The sequence below is a fragment of the Alligator mississippiensis genome, chromosome 3 (genome assembly GCF_030867095.1).
Source record: "Alligator mississippiensis isolate rAllMis1 chromosome 3, rAllMis1, whole genome shotgun sequence".
In the NCBI taxonomy this organism is placed as follows: Eukaryota; Metazoa; Chordata; order Crocodylia; family Alligatoridae; genus Alligator; species Alligator mississippiensis.
Window position 1 is genome coordinate 135,837,593 of NC_081826.1, and position 15,372 is coordinate 135,852,964.

The 15,372-nt window shown below is 42.8% G+C and overlaps 1 protein-coding gene across 4 annotated transcripts in view; it reads left to right on the forward strand.

Annotated features, from left to right (window-relative positions):
• ADAMTS16 (ADAM metallopeptidase with thrombospondin type 1 motif 16) overlaps positions 1-15,372 on the forward strand; it is a 190,088-nt gene that overhangs the window by 83,886 nt on the left and 90,830 nt on the right. For all 4 annotated transcript variants that reach the window (XM_019491135.2, XM_019491133.2, XM_019491134.2 and 1 more), the window contains exon 11: positions 10,111-10,206. In XM_019491135.2, coding sequence (XP_019346680.1) covers positions 10,111-10,206 — 96 coding nt within the window. The remainder of the gene's footprint in view (positions 1-10,110; positions 10,207-15,372) is intronic.

Sequence of the window (15,372 nt, forward strand, 5' to 3'; positions counted from 1 at the left end):
CCATTCTAATTAAAGAACCTCCCCTCCCCCGCACCCTTCAGAGCACATGTTAAAACACCCTTAATTTCCACTGAGACACCCAGCAGGTGGAATTCTAATCCAAAAAGTTTTACTGAAATCCTTTACTTTCATAGCAATTATTGCTGTATAATGTACCATGGAAATATCCTCAAGTATGCAAGAATGAATATATTCCACAAACAAGATCTTATAATGTTTAAACATATGCTGATTGGAAGCACCACATTTTGAGTTTTCCTAAAATTTACTTTGAAACTAAAATACCTCCCTTCTTGGAAGGTTATCCTCCTTTCCACACAAGATGCTAGAATAAAATGTAGCCCAGCCTTCCCAGAAAGGGGAACCCAGAGCACACATGTAGGAAACAGAGTTTATTTGTGATATCAGGTATGCACATACCATTCTATGACTTAGCTTTTGTCTTCTGCTTTTGTAGGCAAACATTTATATTTTGGAACTGCACTGTTGGCAGAAACATTTTCTCTGCCTTGGTAACCAGCACCTCAGAGACAAGAGATGTAATCTGTGTTTTCCCTAGCCAGAATTATCATTTGTAATATAAATTTCCTATGGAATGGAAATGTGATACTTTTTTAACTCTAGTGATTTGCAGCTTGTTCCTGTTCTGTATGCAAGGCTGCAAATGTTATGTTTCTGTAAACTGGGAAAGAAGGTACATTTTAAAGTGACTTCTGGAATAGTGACTTTATACTGCAAAGCTGACCTCACCTTTATGAACCAGCTATAAATCTCCAAATGACCATATAAAAGCTAGGCACTGCTTCTCACATCCTCTGGAAAGAGCAGGAGGATTATTTCTCTCAGCATGTCAATGAGAGAGAGAGCTGCACTTCTGCATCTGTTAAGCCAAAATAGTAGGCAACGCCTGAATGTCCAAAGATGAAAATAACAGGCAGAGAGATAAAAGGGTAAGTGGACACTAGAGGGCATCTTTACACATGCTGGGGTGGGGTGCACTTTAATTAGATTGGCTCTTGGAAACTGCTCTAATTAAAGTGCCCACAGTGTCTTGTCTATTCAGTGTCCCGTGTTTCAAAATGGCAATGGGGACGCTTTAACTAGAACTCAATGAGCTTTAATTAAAGTGCCCCTGCTGCCATTTTGAAACCCAGGGAGGCTGAATATATATGATGCAAAGGCTGCTGAAGCAGACTCAGTTAATCAAGTCTGCTTCAACATGCGCTAATTAGCACACGTTGGAGCAGGTGTTGGGCATGTGTATAGGTGCCCAGAGTGCCTTCTCTTTCTTTCCAAAGTCACCAACTCCATTTTTTGTGTGAAACCTTCATTTCCTAAGTCAAAGCAGCTGGATGGATATTTCTTGGTGGGATGAGCCACCTCTGCCAGAAAGGCTGGATTGACAAGGGTACAACATTGCAGGGAATCTCTGTTTGGTAACATTGTTGAGAAGCAAAGGCTACTGATTGCATCCCTTCACAGTGGCTTCAAATTTGAGATCTCCGCATGTGCATGCCCTGCTGTAACTAATAGATGCTGCAGTTGAGGTTGCAGCTGCACTTTTATTATAGTTCCTTGTGCTACATTATTCACAACCCTCTCAAATTTCACCTAGTACAAAGTTGTTGGGCTTTTTTGGTCTCACCTGTAAGGCTAGGCAAATTTACACTAACTTTTGCAGCTTTGTTTAAGTGCCCTAAATTAGTTCATAGATTCATAGATGTTAGGGTTGGAAGGGACCTCAATAGATCATCGAGTCCGACCCCCTGCATAGGCAGGAAAGAGTGCTGGGTCTAGATGACCCCAGCTAGATGCATATCCAGCCTCCTCTTGAAGACCCCCAGGGTAGGGGAGAGCACCTCCTCCCTTGGGAGCCCGTTCCAGACCTTGGCCACTCTAACTGTTAAGAAGTTCTTCCTAATGTCCAGTCTAAATCTGTTCTCTGCTAGCTTGTGGCCATTATTTCTTCTAACCCCTAGGGGCACCTTGGTGAATAAAACCTCACCAATTCCCTTCTGTGCCCCCGTGATGAACTTATAGGCAGCCACAAGGTCACCTCTCAACCTTCTGTTGCGGAGGCTGAAGAGGTCCAGGTGCCCCAGTCTCTCTTCATAGGGCTTGGTCTGCAAGCCCTTAATCATACGAGTGGCCCTTCTCTGGACCCTCTCCAGGTTATCCGCATCCTTCTTGAAGTGTGGTGCCCAGAATTGCATGCAGTACTCATGAACAAACAGAACTCATGTTTGCTCTGGGGGGAGGGAGAGGGAGGTGGGTGCAGGACACAGAGGTGGCCTGCCACTGGCCAAGACCAGCAAACGGGAGGTGCTCACAGCAGGGTGCCAGAGAATTCTGCAGCCAGCCACCTCTGATTGGCCAGTGTGTGTCCCCCACAATCTGTTCAGCCTCACAAGCAGGAGACGGAGGCTTCTTTGGATCCAATCTGTGACAGCTTGGAGTAGATGAGCTCCAGCCAAGGCTAGCACATTGCCCTGTGAGGGGCACGTGGGATGCCAGAGGACAGTGAACTAAGGTGATTTGCTATGGGATCTGGGACAGAAGTTCAATAAACTACTGCAACGCAAACTGATTAAGTCTAATACTACATCTATCTAGGTCTATCTTAGACTGGGTTCTGCCTTTTTTAAACTAATCTGATGATTTCTGTTCTGTTACAGGTTTAGTCTGGTTTCTGACCACTTATACCAGTTTATGTGCAATATCTGTACCTAGCCTATGTTGAATTTTGGGAGAATTTTAGGATACACTCTTAGAAACTATTGAATTAATCAAGAGGAGTTTGGGGGGGATTTTTTATTTGTTTGTTTTTGTTTTTAAGCACTCAAGCTAAACTCTTCAGCTTAAAAAGAAATCAAACTGTTTCTCCTTAATATATGAACATTACTTCTTGCAAACATGGAAAGCCATGTTGACAAAGGCTATGATCTGCAGTGTCTACATGGGAAGACATCTGCAGGTGAAGGGAGTCCTGCTGAATTTACTGGGGCTTGGGGAAGGCACCTGTGTTTGCAGAGAGCAGCCTGTAGGCTATGGCCCTTTATCTGTGTTAAGAGCTTCTGTGGGACAACTGAAAACAAGAGTGTGCTTCTGCTTTTTCCCTTGGAGATCAGATTTCTTTTGGCAATTTACACATGTAGACACACCTACAGATGTGAATTTATGCCAGTTTAAGTTTACTGTGCAGTGAGCAGGAATAGGCCAGTGAGTTGCCATATTTACTGTGCAGTATGGGCTTGCATGTGTAGATGCGCTCCCACACTGCAGTAATTTTGGTTACTGAGCAGTAAATGTACACGTGTAGATGGGCCCTGTATATATTAATGTAGCTTTCTTAATCTCCAAGGCAGTTGAATTCAATACAGAAGTAAACATTTTTCTTTTCCTAGGAGAGAAAACAGAATCCATCTTTATCTAACTCAAGGCCTCGCTGCTGCTATTTTAGTGTATTACTAGTGCTTAGTGCCAAAGTCTCATGATACCAGCTTGCTTTAGTCACAACCAAGATCATGTGTGTGGAAGGCAGCGCTCAGTCTCATTTGGTTTAAAAGATTTGCACTGAAGTTTTAGACTGCTTTGTGTTTTTAGTTGATAAAAATATTTTATCCAGTTGCAAAATAATTTTACAAAAATATTTACAATTATATTCTATATCTACAATGATATTTATAATAATTATGCCGTTTTTAGAAATTGGTTTGTTGGCTCTGTGGGGTATGAAGCTTTTTCTGTTTGCAACCTGTTTTGCATATAAACTAAAATTACCTTTATTTCTCTTCATGATTTTCTTCAAACCCAACAAGATAAGATGTTCTGCAAGTTTCTTAATGTATATCGGCACTAGAATAATGTACAGAATTTTAGAATCTATGTGAAGAGCAGAGCAGCAGTCAGTAAATACAGGCTTTTCTTGTAGATTGAACTCTTTAGTAGCTGCAAAAACCTGTTGGTGAGTGTAAACGTAGGCTTTGACAGCCTTCTTCCGTGGGTAAATATTCAAACCCTACAAGCACTCTGGCATACTTATCTAGTACTTATCCTGCTTTGTCAACACTTTCTAATGGCCTGACCCCAAAGATTAGAATGTGAACTGCCAGATCTGTATTGAAATTTGATCAACCAAGTTGTACGGATGCTGTTGCTAAACTGCACTGCATTGCCCTAACACTTTTCAATCTAGACCTGACCCTTCCTTCTCAACTACATACCTGCACAGTTCCAAATTACTACATTAATTGCATGTCACCATGAAATACTCTAAAAGAACATATATTTATCTCCTGTATCATTTCCTTGCTAGAAGTACATTATATTATAAAGAGAGATCAGAGGGTGAATAGTAATAAGATTACTAAACTACCACAGTGCATATTCAGTTAACATTTAATTTGTTTCATGTGTGCTTGACTTCACTCACTATATTTTTATTTACATATCTCAGTACAATACCTTAGGTTTATTTGTTTGTATATGTGATAGTCATTGTTTTATCTTGTATTTAGTTTGCCTCTGCTTCTCTCCCAAACCTAAGGAAGCACATGCTGTATATGAAAGCTTCCCAAGAATATAGTGGGTTCAATAAAAGATATTGCCATCCCTTGCCTCCCTTGCTTCCAGGGTAAACTAATGATATTGCTTACCCACTTACCCATTCCTTGAGGTCCATTTTCAGCTTGTAATTTGAGATGTCTGCCATTTATCTACTTGCAAGGCTGTTAGAGCTGTAATTAGAGTATTATACCTGAGCTGTGTCCTTTGAATTGCATGAAGTTAAACTGTCCTCAGAGATAAATGAGGAATTTGGAGTTAAAGTATCTTCATGATTCAAGAAAATATAAGAAGCATGCATGCAAGTTCTTTTTTTAGACTTTGTGTGGCGGCGAGGAACCCCCACAGGCTCTTGAGGGAGAGAGAGTGGACCCCGCGGGTCCCAGGCCCTGAGAGCAGGTCCCTGGCGGAGCTAACTTACTTCCCGCAGGGCAGCTGGAGCAGGAGCCGTGCCTGCGGCCGCAGCCACATGAACCGGCATTATGCCAGCTGTTTCTGGTGCGGGAAACAGCTGAGCCAATCCCAGCGGCTGTACCAGCCGCTGCAGGAAAGTTTAAAAGCCTCACCAGATCTGGGAGGGGGAGAGAGCCAGAGAGAGAGAGAACAGTCTGGGAGCTCGTGAGGGGGGCTCCGGCACGGGGAGGAGGCAACCCAGCCTGCGTGACTCATGCAGGCAGCACCGGGGAAAGCTTTAAGCCTCCTGCGGGAGGCAAAGCAGGAGCACCCACACAGCCCCTGGAAGAAGCTGACACCTAGGAGGCAGGGGAGCTGCCTGCTTACAGTAGGAGAGAGGAGGCATCTGAGATCCATAGAGGGGGCTGGGATAAGGGAGGCAGCCCTGCAGCCCCCTCCTACTCAGAGGAATATTTTCTTTGAAGTAAAAACGACCCCAAGAGGGGAGAAAGAGTGGTTGGAACCCAGTAGACAGGCCCTCGGCCGTCCTACAGGGCCAGAAAACATCATTAACACATCAACCAGTTGGCAAGTGGACAGGGTGCAGGGGAGGCAGAGCCCTGTGGAACATCACGTCCAACAATCGTAAGTACCGCTGTCCATCGGGAAGGCCCACCCAGGAAAGATCTCCACTGAAGACCCCTCTTATAGTAAGTTTTAACATCAAAGTCAGGGCAGGAGAGTTGAGGGGAGGGGCCGCACCCCGATAAGCCAGATGGCTGGAAGGGCGCAAGACGCCAGTGGTGCATTGGCCGGGAAGGTCTTATACGTCATCAACAGGACAGCGTTCCTGACCCGGGATTAAGCAGATGTAGCAGCCAGTACTAGCTCACGCAGAGCTGCTTATGCAGGCGATTCAGGCCATAGGGCAAGTGTTGGAGGTGCAGCAGCTACAGGGTGCACACCAGCAAGAGTGGATGCAGCGGAATGCTGCTCTATTCAAAATGCCCCAAATGACTAGGGAAGATGATCCCGAAGCTTATTGAAGCTTTTGAGAGAACCGCTATCCAGACGGGGTTGGACTGTAGTCAGTGGGTTCATCACCTAGGGGCGCTAGTGATAGATCAGGCTCAAGCTGCCTACTGAGCCCTGTCGAGAGAGGAAGCCCGGGATTATGAGACAATCAAGGCGATGATCCTCTACAGGCTCGAGATTTCTCCAGAAAGTCACCAGCAGGCCTTCAGAGCCCAAAATCCCAGGGAGACTAGGTGACCTCAGGGCTTGTTGCAAGCTTTAAAGGATTCACTTAATAAATGGTTACCAGCAGGCAAGTTTGACCGGGAGGGGGTGATGGACCAGATCCTGCTAGAACAGTTCCTATGGGATTTGGAGGAAGACACCCAACGATGGGTATGAAGGCACCAGCCACAATCCAGTGAAGAGGCACTACGCTTGGCCGAGGCCTTCACTAATTCAGAAAAGGAGAGAGAATGTGGGCAAGGCTCACGAGGCTCAAAGGAGGGCCAGCCAAATGAAGGGTAGAGGCGGACAGGTCCGAGGCAAGGAGCACCAAGAGGGGTGGTGTGTTATCGCTGTGGGCAAACGGGACACATCTCCCGCAAATGTGGTATGAGCCTGAGCAAGTTGAGCCGCGCACCAGCACGATATCCTCCGTCCCGTGAGAGAGGCAAAGAAACAGAGAAGGCAGAACCTATGGATTGCAGTTTTGGGTTTGCCACCCAAGAAGGTGGATGGAACCAACCCGTAGTAACTGCCTGGATCGGAGGCAAGGCAGTCAAGGCAACATTGGACACGGGGTGTTCCCAGTCCCTACTACGTGCAGACCTCGCCCCGCAGACAGGACGGAAGAATGCGGAACCCCTGACGATGACCTGTATATTAGGGGGAGAGATGCGGTTCCAGAGTTGTTACGTGCCATTCCAGGTGATGGAGTTTTGTGGAGAGCTGCAAGTCAGACTAGCCCCGACCCTGGCTTGTGAGATGATCCTGAGGCGAGAATGGGGGCCATTCTACACAGTTCTTGAACAAGTAAGAGTGACGGAAGAAGACAGGAATCAGATCAGGAGGGGAGAGGGATGGGCTGGCAAGGGCTCAGCCCATCTGAACGAAATAGCATCAGGCAGCATCAACCTGGAGCAGCTGGTGAGTGTGGCCCAATTCCGTAGGGCCCAAAATGAAGACCCGGAACTCCAGTGGCTATGAAACACAGACCTCGGGGAAGGATCGTCATGGAGTCGTCCCGGCTTCGAGGTAATAGGGGGGTTATTATATCAGAACCAACAGGGTGAGGACGGCACCCTGAAAAGGAGGCAGTTAGTGGTCCCATCCTCACTCCGCCGTGCGGTGTGGAGATTAGCTCATGACTCACGCATGGGGTGCCATTTGGGACATAATAAGACCCAGGCTCCGGCATGGGGAGGAGCATCAGGTGGTACAAACCATTGCCCGAGAAAACTAGATGCCACAAGGCAACTTAAAGGGGGAGGTCTGTGGCGGTGAGGCACCCCCACAGGCTCTCGAGGCGGAGAGAGTGGACCCCGTGAGCCCCAGGCCCTGAGAGCAGGTCCCTGGTGGAGCTAACTTACCTCGCGCAGGGCAGCCAGAGCAGGAGCTACGCCTGCAGCTGCAGCCGCACGAACTGGCATTACGCCGGCTGTTTAACCAGCTGTTTCTGGTGCAGGAAACAGCTGAGCCAATCCCAGCGGCCGTACCGGCCGCTGCAGGAAAGTTTAAAAGCCCCACCAGATCTGGGACAGGGAGAGAGCTGGAGAGAGAGAGAACGGGCTGGCAGCTCATGAGGCGGGCTCCGGCACGGGGAGGAGGCAACCCAGCCTGTGTGACTCACGCAGGCAGCACCGGAGAAAGCTTTAAGCCTCCTGCGGGAGGCAAAGCAGGAGCATCCACACAGCCCCCGGAAGAAGCTGACACTGAGGAGGCAGGGGAGCTCTGCCTGCTTACGGTAGGAGAGAGGAGGCATCTGAGATCTCTAGAGGGGGCTGGGATAAGGGAGGCAGCCCTGCAGCCCCCTCCTACTCAGAGGAATATTTTCTTTGAAGTAAAAACGACCCCAAGAGGGGAGAAAGAGTGGTTGGAACCCAGTAGACAGGCCCTCGGCTGTCCTACTGGGCCAGAAAACATCATTAACACATCAACCGGTTGGTGAGTGGACGGGGTGTAGGGGAGGCAGAGCCCCATGGAACATTGCGTCCGATGATTGTAAGTACTGCTGTCCATCAGGAAGGCCCACCTGGGAAAGATCTCCATTGAAGACCCCTCTTATAGTAAGTTTTAACATCAAAGTCATGGCAGGCGAGTTGAGGGGAGGGGCCATACCCCGATAGGCCAGGTGGCCGGAAGGGTGCAAGACACCACACTTTGGTTTCAGAAATGTTGTCATCAGCCCTAGTGTTTCTTTGCTTCTGCTGTCTTTCATGGAATTCCTTCTATCTATAGGAAGTGGATGTGTGAACCTGGGTATGCTAGTTAAATAGTTAAACTCTCACCTATTCAACTAGTTATATCTCAAGTTAGACAATATTCCTAAATATCACCCTGGGGAACATTTTGGGCAATTCTCTGTTTCTCTAGAAACCTTCATTAGACTTCAGCAATACTTAAGGATGAGCTATGGAAGTTAAATAACTCATAATTAACTAATATGAAATTCCCCGAAGCGCAACAACGTTTTCTTCAAGGAGCAGTGTAGTTTAAATGTGCTTCAGAAGAAAACTGACTTGAAATAAATGGATTAAATAAAAACATCTTCTGTAGAAAAGCCTAATGCAGAGGAGCTGGCTCCAGTGTTGGTGTAAAATACTAATGTCTACTGTTCTGAGAGTTCGCTTGCCTGCCTTGTTGTATTTCTTGGGGTGAGAGAGTATAAATGCATGACACCACTCACATCTTTTATTTTCTGTTAGCTGATTGTCTACAAAATTGGATGTTTTCTAGGAGTTATCTGAACAAAATATAACTGGAGATATCATTAGCCAGTTGTTGTTATTTTTGTTGCTCGCGTTGCCTGTCAGTGGGCATGTCTATACGTGGTCATGTGGCAACATTGTACATAATATATATTACCTTTGTGCCTGTTAGTAATAGATTTATAAAATCTGCCAAATGTAGTTGCAAATGGTGCTGTTAAATGTAACAAAATGAAGGCAGCATGTATGTCTCTCTAATTTACTTAGCTATTTAAACTTTTCACCAGCCTGCTGTTTCCATTTGCCCCTATCTCTGAATTAGGAATAAAAGGAAACTGAGGTGGCAGTCTTTGAGAATGTGTCACACGCTGCACTCTGATCTCTTGGCAGCCTGTAGTGAGATACATTATAATGCTCTCAGCCACAGTCTCTGAACAGATGAGCCAGTCATTTGGCAGCCACAATGAGGCAATACAGGAGTTGATGGGGTTTTAATTTAATACCTCAATCCATGAATGGACCCAGTGGCAAAGGAGACATTCGTCTACATTGATTATTTTGGGAACATTTCACAGAGTATCACAGAGTATGTAGTTTTCTCTTTAAGTAACCACTTTTGTAAATATTTCTTTGTGTAGAACAACACTGTTGTTGTACCTCTTGTATTTTAAGAATGCTAGTGCATTAATGGATAGTATTTATAATGGCTTTCCTCATCCATGCAGTCTTATTCTTCCCTTTATCTTGTTGAACAGGTTTTGGAATCAATGATTAATATAAATTGTATGCATATCCAACATATTGGTCTAGCAGAAATCATTGGAGACCAATATATGATTATAATTAGTATACTAGAATTTCTATTTGAGGAGTTCAAAAATTGGATGTCCTGCTCCCCCCACTCCACCTTTTGTGCATATTCATGCTTTATTCATGAAAACAGCCACAATAGAAGACCAATTCAGTTTAACTGGGAAATAAAGATGGATATTTAATTTTAAATATGGGCACAAATTGATTTGGAGAATTATTTTTTTAAGGTCCAGGTAATGGGTAAGAAAAAAGGTCTTTTGTTCATTTTTTTAAACTATCAAATTTTATATTTTTTTTGTTTTGTTTTTAGTTTTATTTTTTAAGGCCACTTTTAGACATTTTCCATTGCTTATATTGTATTCACATATGTAAAAGCTTTCATGTTTCTCTTCATTAGGACATCTGTAAGGCTTTGTGGTGCCACCGTGTTGGCAGAAAATGTGAAACCAAATTTATGCCAGCTGCTGAAGGCACTATGTGTGGGCATGACATGGTAAGGATGAATCATATGGACACTTTAGCAAAAGTAATGCTGTTTATTAAAATGTGTGTGTGTCCGTGTGTATATATGCACTGCATATTAATGACAATATATCTGCAGCCTTCATCTCTGCAGAATATGATTCCCTGACATATTTTTTAGCTAGAAAGCTATTTATCCCCCTACATATTTTATTTAATACTGTAAACTGTGGATACCAAAGAGAAGTGCTTGGAAACAACACACCTCTACAGTTCATATTTTGCCAGTGGAAAGGAAGAAATGCTCAATGCCTACCTTCAGACTAGAAACGCAGCACCCAAGGCTCCTCTTGCTAGATGTATACATTTTACCAAGTGGGGCTAAATCAGTCTGGATAGTTTATTGTTTTAGTTGTTGTTAATATTATTTAGGACCTCTCTAGTCTTTGTGTCTGCAAACTTTACTACTATTTTCCCCCCCAGAGTATTAGTATTAGAAATGAGCTGAGAACACATCCCTGAATGACCTTGCTAGAAACAGCTGCTTTGGATACTGATTTCCCACTTACAATATTCTTTTTTTTTTTTTTTTTTGGTGATATATCAGTTAACTTGTTTTTAATTCATTTAATGTGAACTACATTTAATATGGACTATATTTTTTGTGCATAGTTTCTTTTTTATCAGAATGTTCTACTAGGCTGTCAGATGTCATAACATGGCTAACTACCTTTTTCTGCTTATGTCAAAAGCTCCCTTTATCACCCAAACTCATCAAAAGCTATAACAAATTTGCTTGACGTTACCTGTTTTATTTTTTATGTATTCTGGTATCAAGAACAAATTCTTAATCCAGTTCAATTATAATTATGATTGCGAAGGCATTTACTTTATTTTTCACTGAAAGTGGCTATTGAGATTTTTTTTCTCAGCGTTTTTTAAATCTTTGCTTCACATAAAATAAAAAACCATCACATTTATTTCCATTTATAAAAAATATAAGGAATGTGTAAATTTAATCTGTAACAGATTCAGAAATAAAATTCTGATGATTATTTTTATGGATTGCCAAATAGCAATTTTCTGAGCACAGTTAACACATGGCTTTACCTTTCCCCCTGCAAATTGGATTAACAATGGAAAGTTTTTTGTTTTTTTTTTTCAAATGGAGGGAAAAATATGCCATTACTTCTCTTGATGACATCAATTATTAATGATAGTCTTTTTCAGGTTTTTAATTCCTCCTCTTTTATAATTAAGATTGCTTGAGGCCTACAGGTTTACAATGGATTTATATATCAAACTCTACTGGTTCCATTGGTAGGGGGTGAGTGTGAATTTTTCAAACACGGGCCTTGTTTCTGTAAAATCTCATCCATGTGAATTAATTGTTACTCCCTGCAGATAAATCTATTTGTGATCAGTGAGCTTGTACCGCAAAAAAGAGCATCTTACCCTGGAATTTGGTTTAAGGGCTGGAGCAATGTTGGGAGCAATGCAGGGCAAATTAACTTTTTGTGAGTTGTTGCTGTGTGAACAAGATGCTTTCTCGTTCAGTTTTTTTTTGAATGCACAGGCCAAGGTTTGGGAACATAACCAGAGATTACCAGAGCTCATAGGCCGTGGAACGGGGTGAACCACCTGGGCCATGGCCTGACCAACTTTTATCAGGTTAATTTAGCTACTTATGCAGTTAAAAATTAGCTATATAGTTTTAACTGGAATGACAATTGCGCATTTGTGGGTTATATAAATTAACATGTTAAAAGTTGGCCGAGCTAAGGCCCAGGTGGCCTAGCCCGTTCTGTGGCCTATGCCAGAGCTCACTCACTTGCTCCACTTGTTTGTGCATTCATTCATTCTTCATTGTTAGAGCACCTTTAGTTCTGTTCAAGCTTTTGTAATAGCCTCTTTAACAAAACCTGGCTGCAGCCTAATAGCTCCAAATTTTAAAGGTATCATATACTGAACATTTTTCAAGGTAAATGCAGACAGATAGTATATAAACTCTTAACATCAAAGCCAACATATGCTTTCTGGTTAAATGGATATAATTATGGTTGACAGACAGAAGAGAAGTCGAGTGTTCTTTTCCATGAATAACACACAGAAACAATTAATCTCAAGTACATTACCTTAAATGTAAACCAGATGTCATATGGTCAGTTTACTTTTGTGTCTTTCTGCATTCTCCATCTTACAACGTATAAGGGTGCTTTGGCCAAAGATCATTTTCATAATGCAAGAAGATATTAACTTAATTAATCCCTAACCATAACAAAACCTAATGAGAAGAACACATGCAGTTGCTTTGTAATTTAGGAAATTATACATCATATTCTGTGTGAACACTGTTATTAATTGATCTTCTGGAGGTAGGCTGCTTTCCCTCAGAGACCTGTACTTGCTTAATCTCTGAGTAGCCCTGAAGGAATCATTGTAATTGCATACAGGATAAAGAACTATTAAGCTTAGGCAAATCTAACATCCATGTTTTGGAAATTAAAATGAGATAAATATTGGTGAAGAGTAGGAGATCTATTTAATGAAGTATTAAGAAGATTTGTAGTTTAAAGCAGGAGTACATGGGCAAAACCTAAGAGTTCTAGAGATAATATACAGCATTTTTTTCAAAGACTCTTATACCAGGATCTCAAATCCACATATGGCAAGCTAAAAACAGAACTGGTACAAATGGCACATACACTGTGTCCTGTGAAAGTACAGAATAGAAGTTACCTTCCTCCTCTGCTCCTGGAAGTAGTGTGCGTGACTCAGCCCTAAATCATACCAGAATAATCCCAAACAAATCAATTGAGGTGCTCTGTATCTAAATTGGACAGATTCTAAATTAGTCTGTTGTGGCTTCCAGACCAATGACATTCTCATGGAACTTCTGCCACAGGAGATCGCTTCAGCACCGGCTTCAACAGAGGTTTATAGCATTAAACAAAGGGTGTTTATATACTGCATAAACCTGTATAATTCACAGCCAGAAGTTTAAATATCATTTTGTACTTGAATTCGCTGTCTGTCAGGACTTTAAAAAGACACTATCAGAAATTAAATTTGTCAAGGCCAGTTATCAAATTCTGAAAACTTTAATTGAAACTGCTTTAACAGTCTGAGCCATTTACTGTTTAGCAGAAGCACAGAACATCAAAGGGAAGCTAAGCTAAATTTACTGTTTTACCTGAGGGTCATTTAAAGATTTTTTTAGTATACTTTTTCTTGTTGATTTATGTAAAGTTACTTTTACATTATAAGACATGAATTAGCAATGTACTTAAACTGAATTTTTCACAGTTAAATATTTAAGGATCAAACATGACATAAAGCCAGTTTCTTTTCTTCAGAAGTCAGTCTCTTTTCAACAATGTATTATAAGGTATTTACAAAATAACCTATCATGTAAGGTTGACAGAAGTAATGAGACCTGTCTTTCTGTGACTTAAAGATTACTGAACCATTCTGAAGCATTTTGTTCAGGAAATTGTGGGTAAGACCTCAAATGAAGATTGAGGGACAGAGAAATGAAATTGAGGATAAACTGTTTCATCTCCAGGAAAAATTGTATGACCTTAGACTTTCAGAATTCTACTACCTCAGATACTAGAGCTAAGGACAGACATTCCACATACACCAGGTTAAGTGATCAGAAGCTGGTTTAAATGTGTAACAGAACACAAGTTCGGTGCACATGAACCCATTTCAAAATGGCTGGAACTGGTTTAAGATAAACCTGGTTGAATGTAGTATCAGACCGCTTTATGTAAAGTCAGTCCCAGACCCCTTCCTGGTTTAAGTTTCATAGTTGCTAGGGTCAGGAGGGACCTGAACAGATCATCTAGCCTGACCCCCTGCCACAGGCAAAAATGAATGCTGGGTTCACAAGACTCCAGACAGGTGATCATCCAACCTCCTCTTGAATTTGCCCAAGGTAGGGGCGAGGACCAGTTCCCTGGGAAGTTGGTTCCACATTTTGGCCACCCTAACTGTAAAATATTGCCTTCTGATCTCCAACCTAAATCTGTTCTCCATCAGCTTATTACCATTGTTCCTTGTCACCCCAGGTGGTGCTGGGGAGAAAAGGGCTCTACCTATTTGCTGTTGATCTCCTCTGATGAGTTTGTAGACAGCTACCAGGTCCCCCCTCAGTCTCCTCTTGCTGAGGCTGAACAGGTTCAGGTCCCTCAGTCTCTCCTCATAGGGCCTGTCCTGCTGCCCTCTCACCAAGCGGGTGGCCCTCCTCTGAACCCTCTCCAGGCTGGCCACATCCCTTTTGAAGGGCAGCACCCAGAACTGGATGCAGTACTCCAACTGCAGCCTGACCAAAGTCACATAGAGGGGGAGTATCACCTCTCTGGACTGGCTTGAGATACATCTTTGGACGCGTGACAAAGTATGGCTGGCCTTGTGGGCTGTGGTCTGGCATTGGCGGCTCATGTTCATCTTGGAGTCAATAAGGACTCCAAAATCCCTTTCTGCCTCTGTGCTTTCAAGAAGGGAACTCCCCATCCTGTATGTATGCTATGGATTCCTTCTCCCCAGGTGCAGCACCCTGCATTTGTCTACGTTGAACCCCATCCTAGTCTCGTCTGCCCACTTTTGTAGTCTGTCTAAATCTAGTTGCAGCCTCTCTCTCCCTTCAAGTGTGTCCACCTTGCCCCACATCTTAGTGTCATCAGCAAACTTGCAGGCATGTGCCTGCATTTCCTCAGTCTGGAGGGGATGTCTTTGCAGTTGCAAACTGATTCAATCTAGGCAGTTTAGACTAACCTGCAAAGATTCAATCAGTTCAGGCTCTGGCTTTTTGAATGTCTGTCCCTAGCCTAGGTGTTGTAGAATGAAAGCATGAAAAAATAGATTTGTAAGTACAAGGTACTGAACTGAAAAAAATTATATGTTCTTATTTTAGGGGAGTTTCACAAAAAAGGTTTTCTAACAGGCTGTGTCATGCCTCATGATTAAATGTTTCCAGTAAAACTAATAATTTACTATGAACAAGTTAAGTGTTCAAATTTTTATCTCAGTATGTCAGATCCCTACATGAGATTTCTGTGATTCTTGTTATATTTTGCAGTGCTTCAAATCATTTGTAGGCTTGGAAAATAAATTAGAATATTAAGTATTGCTGATATAAATATCCTTAAAAAAGCTTATAAAATCTATATAAAAGACCATATTGTACCCTGGC